The 18,231-nt window shown below is 43.5% G+C and overlaps 1 protein-coding gene across 2 annotated transcripts in view; it reads right to left on the bottom strand.

Moving 5' to 3' along the window:
- Positions 1 to 3,583: 3,583 nt before the first annotated feature.
- EPN3 (epsin 3) overlaps positions 3,584 to 18,231 on the bottom strand; it is a 43,718-nt gene continuing 29,070 nt past the window's right edge. Inside the window, exons 4-10 of one of the 2 annotated variants that reach the window (XM_015410734.1) lie at positions 14,181 to 14,264; positions 13,247 to 13,354; positions 12,845 to 12,929; positions 11,859 to 12,170; positions 8,880 to 8,984; positions 5,946 to 6,176; positions 3,584 to 4,943 (exon numbers count right to left, since the gene is read on the bottom strand). In XM_015410734.1, the coding sequence (XP_015266220.1) occupies positions 4,618 to 4,943; positions 5,946 to 6,176; positions 8,880 to 8,984; positions 11,859 to 12,170; positions 12,845 to 12,929; positions 13,247 to 13,354; positions 14,181 to 14,264 (1,251 nt within the window). In that variant the 3' untranslated portion in view covers positions 3,584 to 4,617. The remainder of the gene's footprint in view (positions 4,944 to 5,945; positions 6,177 to 8,879; positions 8,985 to 11,858; positions 12,171 to 12,844; positions 12,930 to 13,246; positions 13,355 to 14,180; positions 14,265 to 18,231) is intronic. The other variant, XM_015410735.1, reaches the window with a different exon arrangement.

The following is an 18,231-nucleotide window of genomic DNA, read 5'->3' as shown; positions in this document are numbered from 1 at the left end:
AGCCATAAATTGTGTGGCATTGACAACGTGGGATTGGCATGAACGATCTACTGGACAGTGGTACCCCAATGGGGCTGACTTGAAGATGCCATCATAACCACTCAAGACCATCTTGTCCACAGAAAGCACTTTATTACTGTTATTATTGTTGCTATTTATGATTTTATTGTCTTGTTGGGTTTTATGTATGGGCTCTTGCCCCTTGTAAGCCGCCCTGAGCCCGCTTGCGGGGAGGGCGGTGTAAAAATGTCTAAATAAATAAATAAATAAATTTACAGCTTTTTTGTTCTATATCTGCTAGCAAAGTTACATATCCATCTGCGCCAACGGGCCGGAATCTCTCAACTATAAGCTGTAGTTACTGATTTTAAACGTTTATATTGTGTTTTTAAAATTTTACTGTATTTATTGAAATATGATGTACCCCGCCCTGAGCCTGCTTGCAGGATAGGTGGGATATAAATGCAAAAAACTAACTAAATACATAAATAAAAATTACAGAGTTACACAGAGCCACTTGTCAGTTTCAAACTAATAACGAGTTCTTTAGTGAACTCCATTTACATCTCCGGTACCTTGTGTTACATTTTATGGCATGCATGGCTCGGCCCGACAAAGCAACCTTTATGTCAGATCCGGCCCTCGTAACAAATGAGTTCGACATCTCTGCCTTAGAAAAAGACTTGGAGAAGCAACAGCCTGCTAAGAGTCTAGTTACTGTAAATACAGCTGAAAGGGTAGTTTGGTCCACATGTACCCTAGGGGGAGCTGTGGAGCATTCTCTAGTGTTTAGGGTCTATTGAATGTTTTTTTCGTCCAGTTAAGCCTACCTCTTGTTGTTTCATTCTTTGCTGTGTCTTAGTGCTTGTGCTCTGAAGGTCTCTCTATCGCATTAATGGCCTGCAATCAGTTATTGTCTCTTTTAGCAAAAATCCTGTTTCAGTAGATTCATTGAAAGCAAACTCCAAAGTATGGATTGGATTATTTCCTGAATTCTGCCAACAGGCTACATAAATTTCTATGTGGTTTTATTATACAGTATATAATTTGTCTGTTTGTTATACTAAGAATGTGTTTCACTAGATCTAACTCTTAATCCAACTATTACAGCACTCCTCCTCCAACAATGCTCAGTCAAGGCCCATAAACCAGGCATTCTGTGGCATACTGTCTTTGGACATAGAAGTTCCATTAATCTATCTTTAAAAAGAAAAAATAAACACACACTTTCACAAATAGCCATCACATCATATTGTGGCAACAACTACAGAAGCTTTAGCTTCCAGACTTAAATTAATAACAAAAGCATGCTTCTGTCTCTCATTGTCAATCCACTAGAAAAGGTGGGGGGTTGCTTTTTACAGCATGGACCTAATCATCATCACTTACTAATCACTGCCAATCAAATTGCTGTTAAAGAGACAGCTGCTGCGCAGCTTCAAAAGCTGGCAGCTCTGTTTGTGATTGTGATTACTGGAAGTTTGAGAAAATGCTATTGCATCTACAAAGGCACGGAGAAAGGCAAGACTTAGGTTTAGTGTATGAAGACTCAACAAGTTCTGACTGCAGAATCTGAATTTTTATTGTTGCAGAATTTAGGAGGTTCAGCATTAGCTCTGAAATCCAGATTTCACCTGATTTTCTCCTACTGCACCAGATATAGCAGTGCAGTGAGTGGCATAAGCTGCTAGTTATCGTGGATAAGCATACTGACAGTGCCATTCTAAAGTCTACTCAGTGGGGCTTACTCCCAGGAAAGTCTTCTTAGAGTAGCACTGTGTGTGTCTGATAAGGGAAGCAGAAAGTTAGAGGGTTGACAAGTGGCATTGGAGAAAAAATGTCCTGTACCTGAATGTGCGGAAATGAGCAGTTTAAGCTTTTCATGGCACGGATGTAAATCACATCCCATTAAGACCCTGTTAAAGGGACAGGGCAGTTTTCTCCAAGCCAGCTGGCAACCCTAAGCGCCATTTGAGACTGCTAAGCTACATTTCAGGCCTGTTCCTGATCCAGCTGCAGTGCCTCCAATTACAGCACTGACTAACGCTGGGACTAGGTTTGACCTGAAATAGGGGAGGGTGCTTTTTACAAACACTTTTGTCCCACCGTTGGACTAGAATACCCTGGAGGTCCCTTCCAACTCTATGATTCTATAATCCCCCCTGACAAGCACCCAGCCTCTTGATGGTTTTTCAGGGGGATGCAAACAGGAGTGAAGGCATTTGCCCATTCTGACTGAAGCAGGAGTTATCGCACTCAATTTGAACCGGCTTTGTGTGACGTCACAGTTGAAACCAAACAAATACAGTGTGTAGCGGTGGTCCATTGACACCAAGAGCAACAAATATTGCCTTATTCTTAATTGGCTTTGTGATGTTGTATAGCTGAAATGTCACTGGCTATACGATGTGGCATCACCATGCAGACTGTCATTCCTGATTGGCTGGGATGACATAGTCAGGAAAAAACTGTTGCTTGAGTAACAGTAACACCACCAAAGCTGCTGCCAAGAATAGAAAACAGGAATCAAAAAGGGGCTTCTAAAAGGAGCTTCTTAAGGAACATTTTGGGCTCCCTGACCCTCCCAGTTTCACTAGTGCAACCCTGATTGGTACCTCTTGGCCCGAATGCAAAAGAAAAGGATGGGATTTGATGCACACAGGGTTATGAAGTGTGAAACGTCAAGCACATCTGAACACTTTATTGACTGCATATTAGTTTTTCCTATGTTCCGTTATAGCCAGAAAGTCTGTTATTGGTATGATAAGTGATGTGATAGTGCTTATGCATTGGCAATAAAGCCACAGTGATGGTACCACCACCTCTGGGCTGGGCCTGGTGGATCAGTGCTCCAGAGTCATTTTGTCCTGCAGATGCAATTTGTACTGGCATGCTGAAACCCGAAGTTAAGACACAACTGGTAATTAGGATATTAATTTCATGCTGTACAGACTCTCCTTCCATTCCAGCATATTGGTTTCCAACAGATATCTTATCATCTTGGAAGGACCTGGGTTTGGATGAAGCTGACTGAAAAAATGAAAGGCAATAAATAAAATAGCTATCTGGATCTCTCCAAGTTGTTGAAGCAGGTCTGACCTCCAGGGAATGGCCCCGAGACAACTGAGCACAATAAGAACAGTTCCTTGCAGATCAAGGTGTGCAAAGCCAAATTCAAATGAAAGCCTCCATTATTTGCATCCTTTAAAGCTCTCCACATCTTTCTCATGGGCTTCACAAAGCCTGGTTTGCTTATACCAGTGGTTCTGCACTGCGGGATCAGCCCTTGCTGGAACATTTCTCATTTTCTGGGATGTCACCCCAAATTCTGGAGCTCAGGGGGCCTGAGCAAGAGGGGGAGTTTGGTCAAGCGTGTAGCTAAGAGGTCATCCATGGAGACAGCAAGGGGGGAAACTAGATTCCACAAATAAGTAGTACAATACTTTTTTTCAAGTAGGCAGAGTGAGAGAGATTGGATTCCAAACAAAGGAGCATCAAGTGAAAAGCTGGGTGACTCAAGGAACTGTGGACTCCTAAGTATGAAGAGCGGAATCTTCAGAGTTCTCAGCATCTCAGCATTGGGTTTTTATAAAAGCCAGGTCTATTATTCAATAGACATTCAGTAATTTCTTTCAATTAATTCTATTAAAGAATTAGTAGGAAGTTGGTTAGGCTTCCAGTGATCAGGGGGCTGGAGATGAGTTCTTTGTGCTACCCCATTCTTTTTCACCAACCCCGTTGCCAGCCATACAGACGTTTCCATAGATTATCCAGTCTTACAATCTTGTTCTGCACACATTTTTAAAATAAATATATATCCTATCTCTCCTCCTTACTGGTCCCCAACAGTTCGTTTCAGAATCTGCTCTATACTTTGCAACCAGCACAAAGAATGCACAAGAGGAATATTTATGCAAGGTTTTTTATGGTCATAAAATCTGGGTCTTCTAGTTGCCGACTGTGAGCTTTCCACAGTGTTACTGGGTGACTGGAGCTGAGGAAGAGGTTTTTCTTAGTCAGAAGGTGTCACTGGCAAAAGAAATCTGAATTCTTCTTTTGTACGGACCTCCACTATACTTGTTGGGCTGCCCTGATCTCCAGAAATGAGACTGTGCCCTTGTCATGCATGCCACGTAGCTACAAGCTTTGGCAAAAGTGTTTGTGTTTTCCATGCAACTTACAAAGACATCCCTTCCCTCTGTGGGCACAACCTTAATGAGTTAATTTATGTTTTATATTAATTTCCATGTGCACCAGGATTTAAAAAAAAAAAACCTTTGAGAACAGAGGCCCTCAAAAATTAAAGCCCTTCTTTAGGGAACTCCAGTGGGCTTTATGCCCACCGAAGCAGTGCCAGTTGGTGACCAGAATGTCTGTAATACCACCAGGAGCAGCGTTCAACATGAAGGAGCAGCTGGTTCCTCGGTTAACTCTTCAAGCAAGGAGGGTCAGGCTAGCTTGTCTCTGTCCTGTGCAGGATCTAGGAGAAGAGCATCCAGGGAGAAATGTCCTTCATCCCAATGTACGAGTCAGTGCCCATGACACTGTGGCATTGGAGGATTTCCGTCACAGCTGGAGAAGGGACAAGAGAGTTTACACAATGCAGACAGCATCTTCTCAAAGGAAAGGGTTCATACTGCCTTGAGAAGGTAGTGGAGCAGGACCTGAGCCAGACAGTGGTAGAAGAGGTTGAGGCAAATTGGTGGGGAGCTCTGGGAAAGGCCTTGCTCCAGCCTGAGGGAAGGCACTCACGGAGGCTGGGAGTGTCATTGCTGATGGGATGCTGCTGAGCGGAAGAGGGAGGGAAGCACTATAGGTCATGGAGTTCATGGGCATTCCCATAGCTACGCTGGGCACTGGGGAGCTGGTTCGCATCTGATTGAGAGTTGGTTTGGGCTGGTCTGTGGCGTTGAATGGATTGGTGGGAGATGGCGTGCTGAGACCTGGGAGAAGGAAAAAGAGACACCATCACAACCTCCATTATGGATGTAACATTTTAAGGTCAGAGACCCAGGAAATTTAGGCCCTCAGAATTCTGTGCAAGACGACCACAAGTTTCACTAAAAAAAAAAAAAAGTACAGTCACAACCACTGTTATGCCCTTTTAACCCCATTAATTTTAATTGATTTGGAAGGATGTAACTCTGCTTTAAGACTGCACTGAAAGAAACCTGTATACTCTTTCAAGATCTAAAGTACCTAGCAGTTAGTGGAGTTATTTGGAATCACAGGCATGGAGGACATAAGCACTCTTCCAAGCAAGGTCAGACAAAACAAAGCACTCCTTCCCACAATGAACAACTTGTGCAACTCAGTGCCGCACAATGTAATGATGGCCGCTAGCTCAGATGGCTTTAAAAGAGGATTCCACAAATTCATGAGGGATAGGGCCATCACTTACTAACCATAATTGTTACGTGGGCCCAATTGATGGAGCTGGAACAATAGGGGGCGGCTTTGGTATCAGTTTGCCGGTTTGTGCATCTTCCGGGCATCTGGCTAGCCAGCCACTGTGAGAAAAAGGACTGGACGAGATGGACCTTTAGTCTGTATAGCAGGGCACATCTTATGTTGTTGCATTCAAATAACAAATATTGGCTTGGATCCTGCAGTAAATCTCGGCTAACAGAAGGTATTTCTATCAGTGCAATGGGACTTCCTTGCTGCCCTCAGGAATAGAGCGAAGGGCGAGTTGGAGGTCTGCAGCAGGAAGGAGGAACCAGGAAAGATCCTCCTCTGCTTTCCATTAGCAGACATTTCCAGCCCACCACCAGCAAGATAAGGAAGGGTGGAAATTCTGTGGTGGAGGAGACTGCGCAATAGAAAATTGTGCTCTAGGCTGGGAGCTCAAGGCACACAAGGGTAGGTATAAAATAAAAATAAAACCAGCAGGCCTCATATAAGCCCTTATAGAATCCCATGGAATTCCCCTTCCGATGACACACCTGCCAAGAATGGATTACGAGATTTCAAGCTCTGGGGAGCCGTGATCAAGGAGTCTAAATTAACCAAGCAAGAGGCATTTGGGCCAAGAAAGGTCTCTGGAGTTTTGCAATCCTTTTTGTCCTTCTTGGAATCAGGAAGAGAGTCTCCTAAACCTGTAATGTCAAAAATGTCCTTATTCTTGACTCCGTTCTCCTTGGTGCTTGGAATAATGTCCCCAAACAGATCCACATCTACCAACAAAAACAAAGGAGAGAGGGGGGGGGTGTTAATCCTTGCCTTTATAATTGAGACAATCCATGGTTTTCTTCAGTTTCTCATTTCATACTAAATTTCAGTCCGAATTTCAAAATTTCAGCCTCTACTCTTGTAATTCTACCATTTATCCTTGTGGCTGCAAGTAATTTTTGTTTATTCTTCCATGTATGTGTGTATGTGCACGTGCGAGAGAGAGAGAAACAGGCTGTGGTCACGTGAGCAGTTTGCCGTGATATAGTAGAGTTGCCTTTGTGGATTTAAAGAGCACAATCAGACAGCAACATCTGCCTTCTGTGTCCGGGTCGTTGGCACCCCATGTTGCCCCACTTTTGATGTGGAGTAATCAGGCACCGGGGAAAGTCCGGTGTATACGGATGCCAGCACTTCCACTCCACTTTCCCGGATGTCTGAACTCTCCTGCTGCGAAAGGAACCTGGAAGGGAAGTCTGAATCCTAAGATCCATTTCCGCAACTTTTTTTTTTAGTTGCTGCCTATATGCACATGGGGGCTGCACATGACCACGGAAATGTCTTCGGACAGTGCTGGCTCTTCGGCTTTGAAACGGAGATGAGCACTGCAACCCTAGAGTCAAATTCGACTGGCTTTTGAGCAAGGGAACCTTTACCTATATGCACATGAGCACATATGTGCATGCACCCACCTGCATTAAAACAAAAACAACCAGGCAGCACACTCTGTGGTTGAGGTGCTGCAGTAATGTGAATGCCTGACCACCAGATGAGTGTAAGGGGAAACCTCCCCAGGGTGTGCTGTCTGGTTGGTCTGCCCTGCAACACTTTAAACCGGTGCAATTAGAGGCACACTCGGATTATGGCAAGCCTCCAGTGTGACCACAGCCAGAGTGATGCACCTCAGCTCATCCTTGACACATAGAAGATTCCTGGTTCAGTCCCCAGCATTTCCAGTTAAAGAAATGTTATTGTTATAACCAGGACAGACATCTACCTCATGCCTTGGATAGCCACTGTCACTAATAACAGACAACACTGCCTCAGATATTCCATTATTTGGACTCTGTATAATTTCCCTTATGATCAGAACTGCTCTCCTTTAAATCGCATACATACACACAGCTTATTGTCCTTCATTCTACACTTCAAAGTGTCCTCATTCATGCAGACATTTTAACTGCAAAATTAGGTTGCTCCCTGCAAAGTTTCATGGATAACCTATTCTGAGGTAACTCTTGGAGCTGAATATGCACAGTCTCACGTTTAAAAATCACCATATGAGTTTCCAATCTTATAACCAGGCCAGCCCCCAGCACACATGAAGGACTGGTGACAGATTACGTGAACAGATGAGCCATGACTAAGGTAGATAGAATCATAGAAGCAGAGTTGGAAGGGATCTCCAGGGTCATCTAGTCCAACCCCCTGCACAATACAAGAAATCCACAACTACCTCCCCCCCACACCCCCAGTGACCCTGCTTCATGCCTAGAAGATGGCAAATAAACCCTCCAGGCTCTCCGGTCAAATTGTCCTGGAGAAAATTGCTTCCTGCCCCCAAAGTGGTGATAGGCATTTCCCTGGGCATGTAAGAAAGGGCCATGAGAACTAAGCACTGATGCAACCCTTCCTGCCCTTCTTGTGATCTGCCTAAGTTCACAGAATCAGCATTGCTGTCAGATGGCCATCTAGCCTCTGTTTAAAAACCTCCAAAGGACAGCCCACCACCTCCTGAAGAAGCCTGTTCCACTGAGGAACCACTCTAACTGTCAGGAAGTTCTTCCTAATGTTTAGCTGAAAACTCTTTTGATTTATTTTCGACCTGTTGGTTCTGGTCCAACCTTCTGGGGCAACAGAAAACAACTCTGCACCATCCTCTAGATGATAGTCCTTCAAATACTTGAAGATGGTTATCATATCACCTCTCAGTTGACTCCCCTTCAGGCTAAACATACAAACCTCCTTCAACCTTTCCTCATAGGACTTGGTCTCCAGACCCCTCACCGTCTTTCTTGCCCTCCTCTGGACATGTCCCAGCTTGTCTACATCCTTCTTTAGTTGTGGTGCCCAAAACTGAAGACAATACTCTGGGTGAGGTCTACTCTACTCTTGGTGAGCAGAGTAAAGTGGTACCATCACTTTGCGTGATCTGGACACTATACTTCTGTTGATACATCCCAAAATTGCATTTGCCTTTTTAGCTACCACATCACACTGCTGACTCTTTGTTCAGTGTATGGTCTACTAAGACCCCTAGATCCTTTTCTCACATACTACTGCCAAGACAAGTCTCCCCCATCCTATAATTATGCATTTGATTTTTCCTAAATATCGAACTTTATATTTTCCCCATTGAAGTTCATCTTTTTTGTTTCAGCCCAGTTTTCCAGGGTGTCAAGATTATCCTGTACCCTGACTCTGTCTTCTACCATATTTGCTACCCCTCCCAATTTACTATGATCTACAAATTTAATAAGCATTTGATAAGATACTTTGAGGATGAATACTAAGAAATAAACACAGTCATAGAACTGTCATAGGTACAGAATTCCCCCCTCCCCCTGCAGATTGTCAAGATTAGAGGAACAACATGATGCCTGAAAATGTTACAGGAAGGCAGAAGTTAGTTTCCATGGCCACCTTCACATTTCTCATAACCGTATCCCTCTCTGCCGGATCCTAGCATGTGTTAGAACTTCACTTACCTACGGGACTGTTAGATTTCACAGATGATGGAGCTTGGGTGTTGTCATGCTCTGGCTGATCCACTTGTTCTGGTAGCTTTGCAAACAAGTCAAAAGCAGCATTGCCTGTGGATGTGCAAAGATAAAAAGAAAAGTCAGCATCTGTCTCACTTGCCCCCTTTGCACCTTCTCTCATCACTATGACTACTTCTCTTGGATTCAGGAGTGCAGGGGAAGTGGAGGCAGTGATCCATATGTGTACTTGTCCTTGAGAGCCAGTTTGGTGTAGTGATTAAGTGTGCAGACTCTAATCTGGGAGAACCGGGCTTGATTCCCCACTCCTCCACTTGCACCTGCTGATGTGACCTTGGGTCAGTCACTAGCTCTGGCACAGCTGTTCCTGAAAGAGCAGTTGTTTCAGAGTTCTCTCAGCCCCACCTACCTCACAGGGTGTCTGTTGTGGGGAGGGGAAGGGAAAGGAGTTTGTAAGCCGCTCTGAGACTCCAAATGAAGGGCGGGGTATAAATCCAATCTCTTCCTCTTCTTCCTCTTCTTCTTGTTTTGGAAAGCCAAGGAGAAGGATGGATTTTCCCCAGACACCCCACTCAGGAGCCCTGGAGAAGTGGTTCATTCTTTCTTTTTATCACTAATCCATCACTTGGGAGTTTAACAGTGCACTCCAAAGCAGAGTTACACCCTTCTAAATCCAGTAGGTTAATGGGCTCAAAAGGGTGTAACTTTGCTTAGGATTGTACCATAAGCCTAGCGGTGGCAGAGGTACATGCTATGTGAATGCGCACTTGCACTGTCTTACTGTTTTTTGTTTTTGTATTTTGAATCCCCCTAAGGGGAGTTTTTTTATTAGTTTTTTCACAAACTACAAACTATAACTGAAAATATAGGAAGGGGAACTACATCTAAGGAGAAAGAAAAAAGACCCACTACTGACTAAAAACCCAAGAGTAGGAGATCAATACGTCAGCTTATCTCAATGTTATTCTAAAATGCTAATAATACATTGAACATAGTCGGTTGTGCTAGGTTAATTAACTTTTAGCCACCATTTAACTGTTTAAAGAGATCCCCAGAGCATCCCAAAGTTATTTCAAAATTTTCAGGCACACGTCAGAGTCCTTCAGCCTCTATTTTCTCTTATCTTTTCTTATCCTCAATTTATATGGACTTTTGGGGGCAGCCGTCCCTTTTTCAGAGAGACAGTCCTCGTCAGAAGACACCGAGCTCGACTCGCCATCAGATTTGCTTTTTTCTTCTTCCTTCTTGTCCTCAGCTGGTTCCCCCAGCTGTGTTCACAGAAAATCCCGTGCTTTAAGAACAGAGTCAATCTTTTCTTTTTTATCGTGGAGTTTGAAAATGACTCCTTCTGGAATTAGCCATCTGTAACTGATACCATTTGTTTGTAGAAAAAGGATTAGTTCTTTGTATTTCTTTCTCTTCTGCCTTATGTCAAATGGGATGTCTTTTAAAATCCTGATGTTGTTGTCCCCAATTTTCAAGGGTGTTCCCGTAGTTGCTTTCAAAATAGAATCTCTCACATGTCTCTTCAAGAATCTGACTACTATTTCCCCAGACAGATTATTTTTCTTGATGTATGAGGAATAGGACCTGTAGACCACATCCATCTCGCTGTGAAGGTATTCCACTGTCAAATCTATCATTGGGGCTATTGCTTCACTCAGCCGTTGCTTCAGATTTTCTCCTTTAATTTCCGGGACCCCTTGGAATCATAGGACCAAATTTGCCTTCTCCATTTGCAGCTGTAGAACTTGTGACTGTTCTGTAGCTTGTTTCATTTCCAGCTTTTGCACCTTTTTCTTAACTTTTTTAGTATTGGAGTCCATTTCCTTCACCTTCTCCATCATTTGCTCCGTTGCTTTTAGAGATTGAGTCAATTGTAGCTGGTGCGAAGCCAAACTCTGACCAATTGTTGATAATTGTTGCTTGATATTAGTCATCTTGTCCAGCAGAGGGCACAAGGAATCTGCCAACATTTTGGAAAGCTCAGTGGTCTCTTCCGTTCGAGGACTGCCCACTAGTTTTGCTTTCAGCGGTTTGTCCTTATCCGTTTTCTTCCCCGCCATCTTTTTGGATTTGTTTACTTTTCTGAAAGTTGCTAAAGTCTCTGATATTCGCCCAAATGCTTATCTGCGCTCTGGTAAGTCTCTTAAAACAGGTTTAAACGCTTATTTTTCCGCTCCCCCCTTTTTGTTTCTGTGTTTCGTCTCTGCATTTGGGAGATGCCCCTCCCCCGCTCGCTTTCCATTGCTCTTTTAGGGGGGCAGCTTTCTTTTTAATTCATCATGCTTGCTTCAACCCAACTCACAGTTCATTGCCGGCCATCCGGCCATGCTTGGCATCGGTTTTTTCGCCCGATCTCCAACGCTTGACCCGGTCAGCGATGCCATGTCCATGCGGACACTCAGCAGCAAGACCTTCAGGGCAGAGGAGCGCCTCAATTCTCTGACATCGCACCGGCGAAGAGGTCACTCCTCAAAAGCCCCCTGGCTAGGAGACTTTTACCAAGGCTCTGGGGGGGGGTCACGACCCGTCGCACCCCCTCCTACACGCTGGTGTGCAAACTGCATCCCCGGAACATCCGGGAGATGCGTCTGCCTGCATGTCACCATAAACCGGAAGCCCACTGACTTACTGTTTGTATCCTCAACAGTCAGAAGCCTCAAAGACACAAAGGAGCCAGAGAAAGCTGCAGGTCCAACCTCATAAATGATGTGATCAACCCCATTTCTATCTCTTGAGCCAACTAAACAGGCAGCTTTTACCCTTAACACAAGAGAGCGTACTATACAGTTTCTCACTCTGGTACTAGTCATCCTAAGTGAGCAGGCAAATGGTAAATTTATACAGCTGACTGAAAGCACTGGGGAAAATACTGGGTGATAGTCATAAAGTTAGAGAAACAAAACCTTTGATTCTCCACATTAAGAAGCCTTGAAAATGGCGGACAAAAACAAGATGTCTTACTAGCTGTGGCAGGTTTATCAGTAGAGCCTCCCCAGGGATCAGCAATAGAAGTAGTGCCTGCAGTGGCTGGAGCAGACAGGGAGGGCTTTCCCCAGGGACCTGAAGATGACAGACTTGAAGAGGTGGACTTCATTCCCCATGGATCAGAGCACGAGGCAGAAGAGGAAATGGGTGGGAGATTCCAGGGCCCCGGAGAGGCTTGATTAGTAGATGATGTTGTCTGACTAAGGGGATCCACAGAAGGCACAGGAACCCAGGGGTCTGCAGTGGGATGCCAGGATGTTCCTGTTGATTCCACAGTCGATTTGGAATCTGAAAGAAGAGTCTCCGGTTTTAGAGGAGGAAGTGCAAAGTGAATTAAAATGTAATCAGGATGGCATGGAGGGGAAGGCAGATCTATGAGAAGTCAAGGACAGACAGATGAGGGCAGAGGGCAGGAACTAGGGCTGTCATCTAATTTAAGGATCTCTAGTCAGTTAATTGTTTACATTTTAATGGGTTACATCTGCATAAATTTGCACATAAATTCATTTTTGTTTTTGCTTTAATTCAGTGGTCTATCTTTTCAGAAGGAACACTCCTTCAAAGATCATTACTGAAGTAAAGACTTCTATTGAAAATAATGGGTGTGTTTTAAATACATCTGTTACTTGATTATTGGGGGGGGGGAGTTCTCTTTAATTCATCAAAATATTTTAAATCAATCAAGCCATATTCCTAAACCATAATATGGTGCAGCTGAAGGGAGAACCCACAATTAACAAACAGTGGGTTAACCTTGTTCACCCTGTTTGTTCTTTCAAGCAAAGTCAAAAGCATGAATGGAATGGGAGAAAGTATGAAGAAAAAGGAAAGGAGAGAACAGCTGCAAAGCTCCTTACTGTTAGGCTCCCAAGAACTGGACAGAGACAGAGCTGGAGGAGAAAAGGCAGGAGAAAAGGCCGTATCATGGTTCCAAACCTCAACTGATCGAGGATAACCCCCACCTGGAATATCCCATGGGTCAGCTGATGTGTGGGTAGAAGTTACAGGTGCTGATCCAAAAATGTCTGCCAGCTCCAACACAGAAGACTGGAAAGATACAGAGGGATAAAATGTATTACAGTCCACAGATACCCAGAGTGTGAATGGTTTACACATGCATAGTATATTACAGGTTCAGAAGCCATCCAAAAGTAGAGACCACACAGGCACATACACAGAACATGATCTTATGATGGTCCTCCTTCCTTAACTTGTGAGAGTTTCAGGAAGTAAAATTCTGTATTGGATTCCATGCTATATCGGTGTTGAGTGGGGCAAGAAAGGAGAGGGGCAGAGTCGGATGATAAATCTGCAAATATTTCTGCATCTTCACTGCCAGATAGCTGAGCATTGGTACTCTATACCTGGCTTTTCTTCATCTTATCATTTTCGTCCTCCTCCTCAGTACCCAGGTTGCTCTCTTCCAGTGCCTTTTGTAACAGCGAATTTTCTCCTTGCCATGCTCTAACTTCCTGCAATCAAAATGGACAGTTCTGAGTTGAATGCAAGAAAGATGCGGCAGAAAGGATTATTTCCTGCTAGCAAAGGCTGTCTTTTACTTTATGGCTTTTCAATGTTTAGTGGCAACTTTAATTTCCTAATACGTGTATAATTCATGTTAGGTGTTCTATTACAAACAGTTAGTCTTTAGAACTGTGAAAGTTAGGAAAGGACCAGAAGTGAGAAGGAAATGGATGTAGTCTGCAGCGGGATGGGGTATAGAATTCTCTCATCATCTGAAAAACCATCGAATTCAATTTCTAAAGAGAGATTGCAATCCTCTGCACACTTACTAGAAACTAAGTCTCATTAAGTTCAAAGGGGTTTACTTCTAAATAAATGTGCCTAGAATTGCCTCCATATTATTAAAATAGATAAACAAGTATATATGTTTTGCATAAATTTATCTGATTGTCAGATTGAATTATTGCTATAGTGCTATATTGCTATAATTATATATATATCATTAATTTGATCATGTATTAGAGGGGGGAGAGAGAGGAAAACCCCCAACCTACCCGCTCTTCGTGAAATTCCTCACATAGTTCAAGATTTCTTCCACAATCATAAGAACTAGATATCGAATTTTATTTTACATGAATATTTTTAGGATTCCAACAATGTTGGCAGATTCCAGGTAGAAAATAAATAGATGTACAGAACGTCTAACCCCTTCTGGACTGAGTAGCATTATCTCAGGAAGATGCAAAGCAAGGCAAAAAGCTGCCCCATTTAGAGATGTATGAAGTGCAGAGGAAGAAAGTCAAAGTGCCCTTTCACCTCCTGGATTTGAGATACCTTCTCATGCTCCTGTTTGCTCAGGGTAAGCACTATCTGTAACTGCAAATCTTCATCCATACCGGAAGCTGGAGGAACTGGCTGCTGACAATGAAGGAGAATTGGGTAAAGGTTTGCTCCAGAGTTCTGTATTTAATCTTTCATTCTGACTTCCAACTTTTTTTTCTATTTGTGAACGAAGAGCAAGAGGTCATTGAATCCAACCATGCACCCATTCCTCTGTTCTTGCCCATTTTGCAACTCACCCAAGTAACAATGTCACCAAGTCAATTCATCCATCCACCCATCTTGCTCCCCCTGGTTTTTGTGGCTATCCATCCACACTTAATTTTGCTTCTTACTCTGAGACTCTGTCCTTCTGTTCTGAGCTGAGACACTACAGAGCTAGTGTTTTCTAGTGGGTAGACTTGGAGTTGAGGAGCTGGAATGTGTAACCCAGCTCAGCCATGCAGACATTACAAGGAGAGGCTGTAGGTCAGTTGAAAACTGTCTGCACTGAATGCCGAAGAACCCAGGTTCACTCCCCAGCAACTCCAGTTTAAAAGGATCAGGTAATAATGTGAAGGACCTCTGCCCAAGACCCTGTAAAGCAGCTGGCTGTCAGAGACAATACTGACTTTGAAAGCCCAATGGTCTGACTGAGTATATGATAGTTTCACGGGAATCTTTTACAGAAAGTGGAGTGGGGAGAATTTCCCTACTGCCCATGTTCTTCCTCAGGAGCCCCCACGCTTCTATATAGTGAGTGCCTATTGTTACAAAGTAATCAAACAGGCGTGCTAAAGGTGACAAATCCTTTAGTTTAACAAAAGAGGGTACCATTTGATCTGTGTGATAACACTGCTGGAGTTATGAGGTAGAAAAATGTAATCCCAACAAAAGCTCTTACACTACACTGATTTTTTGTTGTTGTTGGCATTATAATCTTTCACATACAGTATATGACATATCCAAAAGCATGGCCTGTGAACTTTGCCGTTTGTCTTGCTTCCTTCCCTCCTTGCCCTAGTGAAATCTCATTGCCCCCCACCCCTCACCAGTATGCTGGGTGTGCCTACATGATCCACTGGATGACCTTGGCCAACACATTTTGTCTCAGCTTTCATTTCCCATCTGAAAATAAGCACCTCCCTGATGGGGCCTTTGCAAGGACAACTGAGATAAGGATTTGATTGAAATACATACTGTACACTATGTGCACTACATTGTTTATTATAACATTCTTAATGCCTATCTCTCCTTTCTCAGTCAATATTGACCCCAAAGTGGCAACACCAGAGTTCTTGGTAGATCCATGTTCCTGTAGGGATGTGAGGGTTCCTAGTAGCAAGGCCTCAGGGCCCTGCTGCCTGTACCACTGGTTCTTACCTCAGTCCTTACTGACATCAGTGCTTCAAGGGGACAGATCCAGGGCACAGATCCAGCCCTCCTACCCAAGCAACACTCAGTCAGCTGATCCCCATGACCATCCCAGCCCACTGTGCACCTTATATTGAGGAGCACTTGCTTTTCCATATGAACTGCTTCTCTCTGTTGCCTGGCAAAGGGACCTGGTCCCTTTCCCCAGCACTGTTACCTTTTTGGAAACTGACCTCCTACCCCTCTTGAACTACATTATCTGCCCTTTGTGACCTTCATTTCCTGCTTTGGGGAACTTGATGTTTACCTGCCCTGGGCTGTGCTACTGGCCTCTGGCCCTGTCAAGATTAGCAGCTCCCCATGGGCAGTGACACCTGACTGATTAAGGCCTGACATATTCTTCCTCATCTTGAATTGCAAAGTGTCTTCTGTTGGCTGCGGCAATGAGCTGTAGTCTGCTTCAGCCTTGCCCTCTCTTGCACATTTATCTTAACTTGACCCTTTGTTGTTACAGTATTTATCTTTACTCATATGCCCTTCTTCTTCAGGGAACTGCAAAATCAGCAACTGCAGCCATTTTTAAAAAAATGTTATTTATCAAACATGTATATTACAAGTTTAGCTGCTCCTTGTGGTAAATATTATTCCCCCTCCCCCAAAATAGGTGCACACTGTGAACAGGGATCATGGTTGCTGATTTTAGTAATGGCTTACAAAAAAAATTGTAAATGAAACTGACCATGATCATAAAGCCGCAGAAAGACATGCTTAGCAAATTTAAATTTCTGGACTTACACAGTCTTAGATAAGGTCTACTAATGCATCGGATTATGGCCAAAGGGCCAGCTGAGTGTGCTCATGATGGTAACAGAGAGAGCTAAAACTCCTGTTAAACCTTATTGTTGAAAACTGCCTCTTTTTTCCCTGGCTCAGTGTTTATCACAAAGGGTAGAAGGTAAGAGGATATGATGCAGAATGTCCCTCCTCCTTTCCATCAACCAGGAACAGACTGTGTAAGCCAAATTCTGAAGTATAGACCACACTAGAGGCAGCTGTCTCATTACCAATACAATGTAGATCCCCTTTCGAACAGGAGGATCTTTCAGATGATTCTAGATTTAAGAATAAAACTTAGATTAAATATAAACACAAAAAAATAGAAGCCTAACACTAGTTAAACAACCTAGCAGACCTAATTAAAGAAACAAACTGACATATTTAGGAACTAACATGGCTAGAGATAGTTAAGGATCCTAGCTGTATGGCTGGTGGGAGGAAGGGGGAAAGGTGAAAGAAGAACCAGGAAGTAAGCCTAAAATTAATTATGGGGACAAAACAAGTAAACTATTTTGCACAAGGAAGGTAGCCCCCACATCCCTATCTGATTGGCCTTTCCATATGCTGCCCCTGTAGGAACGTCTTCTCTTGTACAGCAGGCATTGCATATTCCAACTAGTTTTTGGAATCCTGATCAATGGGCCTTTGCAGGGCTTTTTTTGTAGAAAAAGCCCAGCAGGAACTCATTAGCATAGTAGGCCACATCCAACAGCAGAAACCCATTAGCATATTAGGCCATACTCCTGAGAGCACAGCTCATTAGCATACTAGGCCAACTCTGAAGCCAGCCAGAACTCCGTTCCTGTGCGTTCCTGCCCAAAAATAGCCCTGGGCCTTTGAAAAAAGAAGTGAGACGCAGACCTGTCATAGATGGTTTGGACAAAATTAATCCCACTCACTGACACAGGGTATTTATAATGGAATACATTAGATGGCTTCTTAAGTCATCTTAAAAACACACAATTCTAGAAACATCAGATTGTTTCCCACACAGGTCATTTTTAGTGGCACTGTTGCTATACAGGATTTTATCCCTTGCTCTCCTACAAAGTGCTTGTACTGTTTTGCTCTTGTCTCTCTCTGCTCTTAATAGTAGTCTAATGAAGTTGATGTGAGGGAACAGGTAGCATGGTGTCACGGTGGCCAGGACTGCTGAATTTCCCAGAGGACCAGAAAGGACCAGAAAGTGCCATGGGGCCCCAGAAGTCACCAGTGGTTACATTTTAAAATGTATCTGGTGATTGTATACCCACCTATAACACCAGTCGAAGGCTCTGCAATTAACAGCGCATCAATGCATTGCAATCAGTATCTTTCTATATCTTACTTGGTGCCTACAGCATTGGTTTTCATTTTATGTTTGGGCTGGCTGGATGGCTTCCCAAGCGAATGTAACCAGATATCTTGCTTTGCTGGCTGCTATGACCCTTCTGTCCTTCCTTACAACCAGAGCATATCAAGTGTTGTTCCAAAACTCAGTTTCCCCCAACAGGGCTGAATTGCAAGCAAACAGATGGTGGCATCAGCAAGTATGTCTGCTTTTTTACCCTAACAGGAATATCATAGCCATGTTTTTTTAGCAGCATGCACAACCACTGACACCATTCCTCGGAGTCATACCACATTTTCATGCCCCATGATTATACTGCTTTTAGGACTATCACTAGTAGTGAGCATTGATCTTGTATTTTAAATACACACAATGCTGCAAAGTACTTGTCTTTAGCCCAGATTCATCTGTAGTCACTAGTTGTATATAATAATCCGTGGCTCCAGATAGGGATGTGAATTCTCACATGCATCAAAAGATACAGCCAGCCACTTCAGTGGAACACAGATGAGCATCGTAATGTAG

Source organism: Gekko japonicus, unplaced genomic scaffold (genome assembly GCF_001447785.1).
Source record: "Gekko japonicus isolate JY-2015 unplaced genomic scaffold, Gekko_japonicus_V1.1 scaffold15, whole genome shotgun sequence".
In the NCBI taxonomy this organism is placed as follows: Eukaryota; Metazoa; Chordata; class Lepidosauria; order Squamata; family Gekkonidae; genus Gekko; species Gekko japonicus.
The sequence above is the reverse complement of the archived record's forward strand: the minus strand, read 5'-3'. Positions and strand labels throughout refer to the sequence as shown.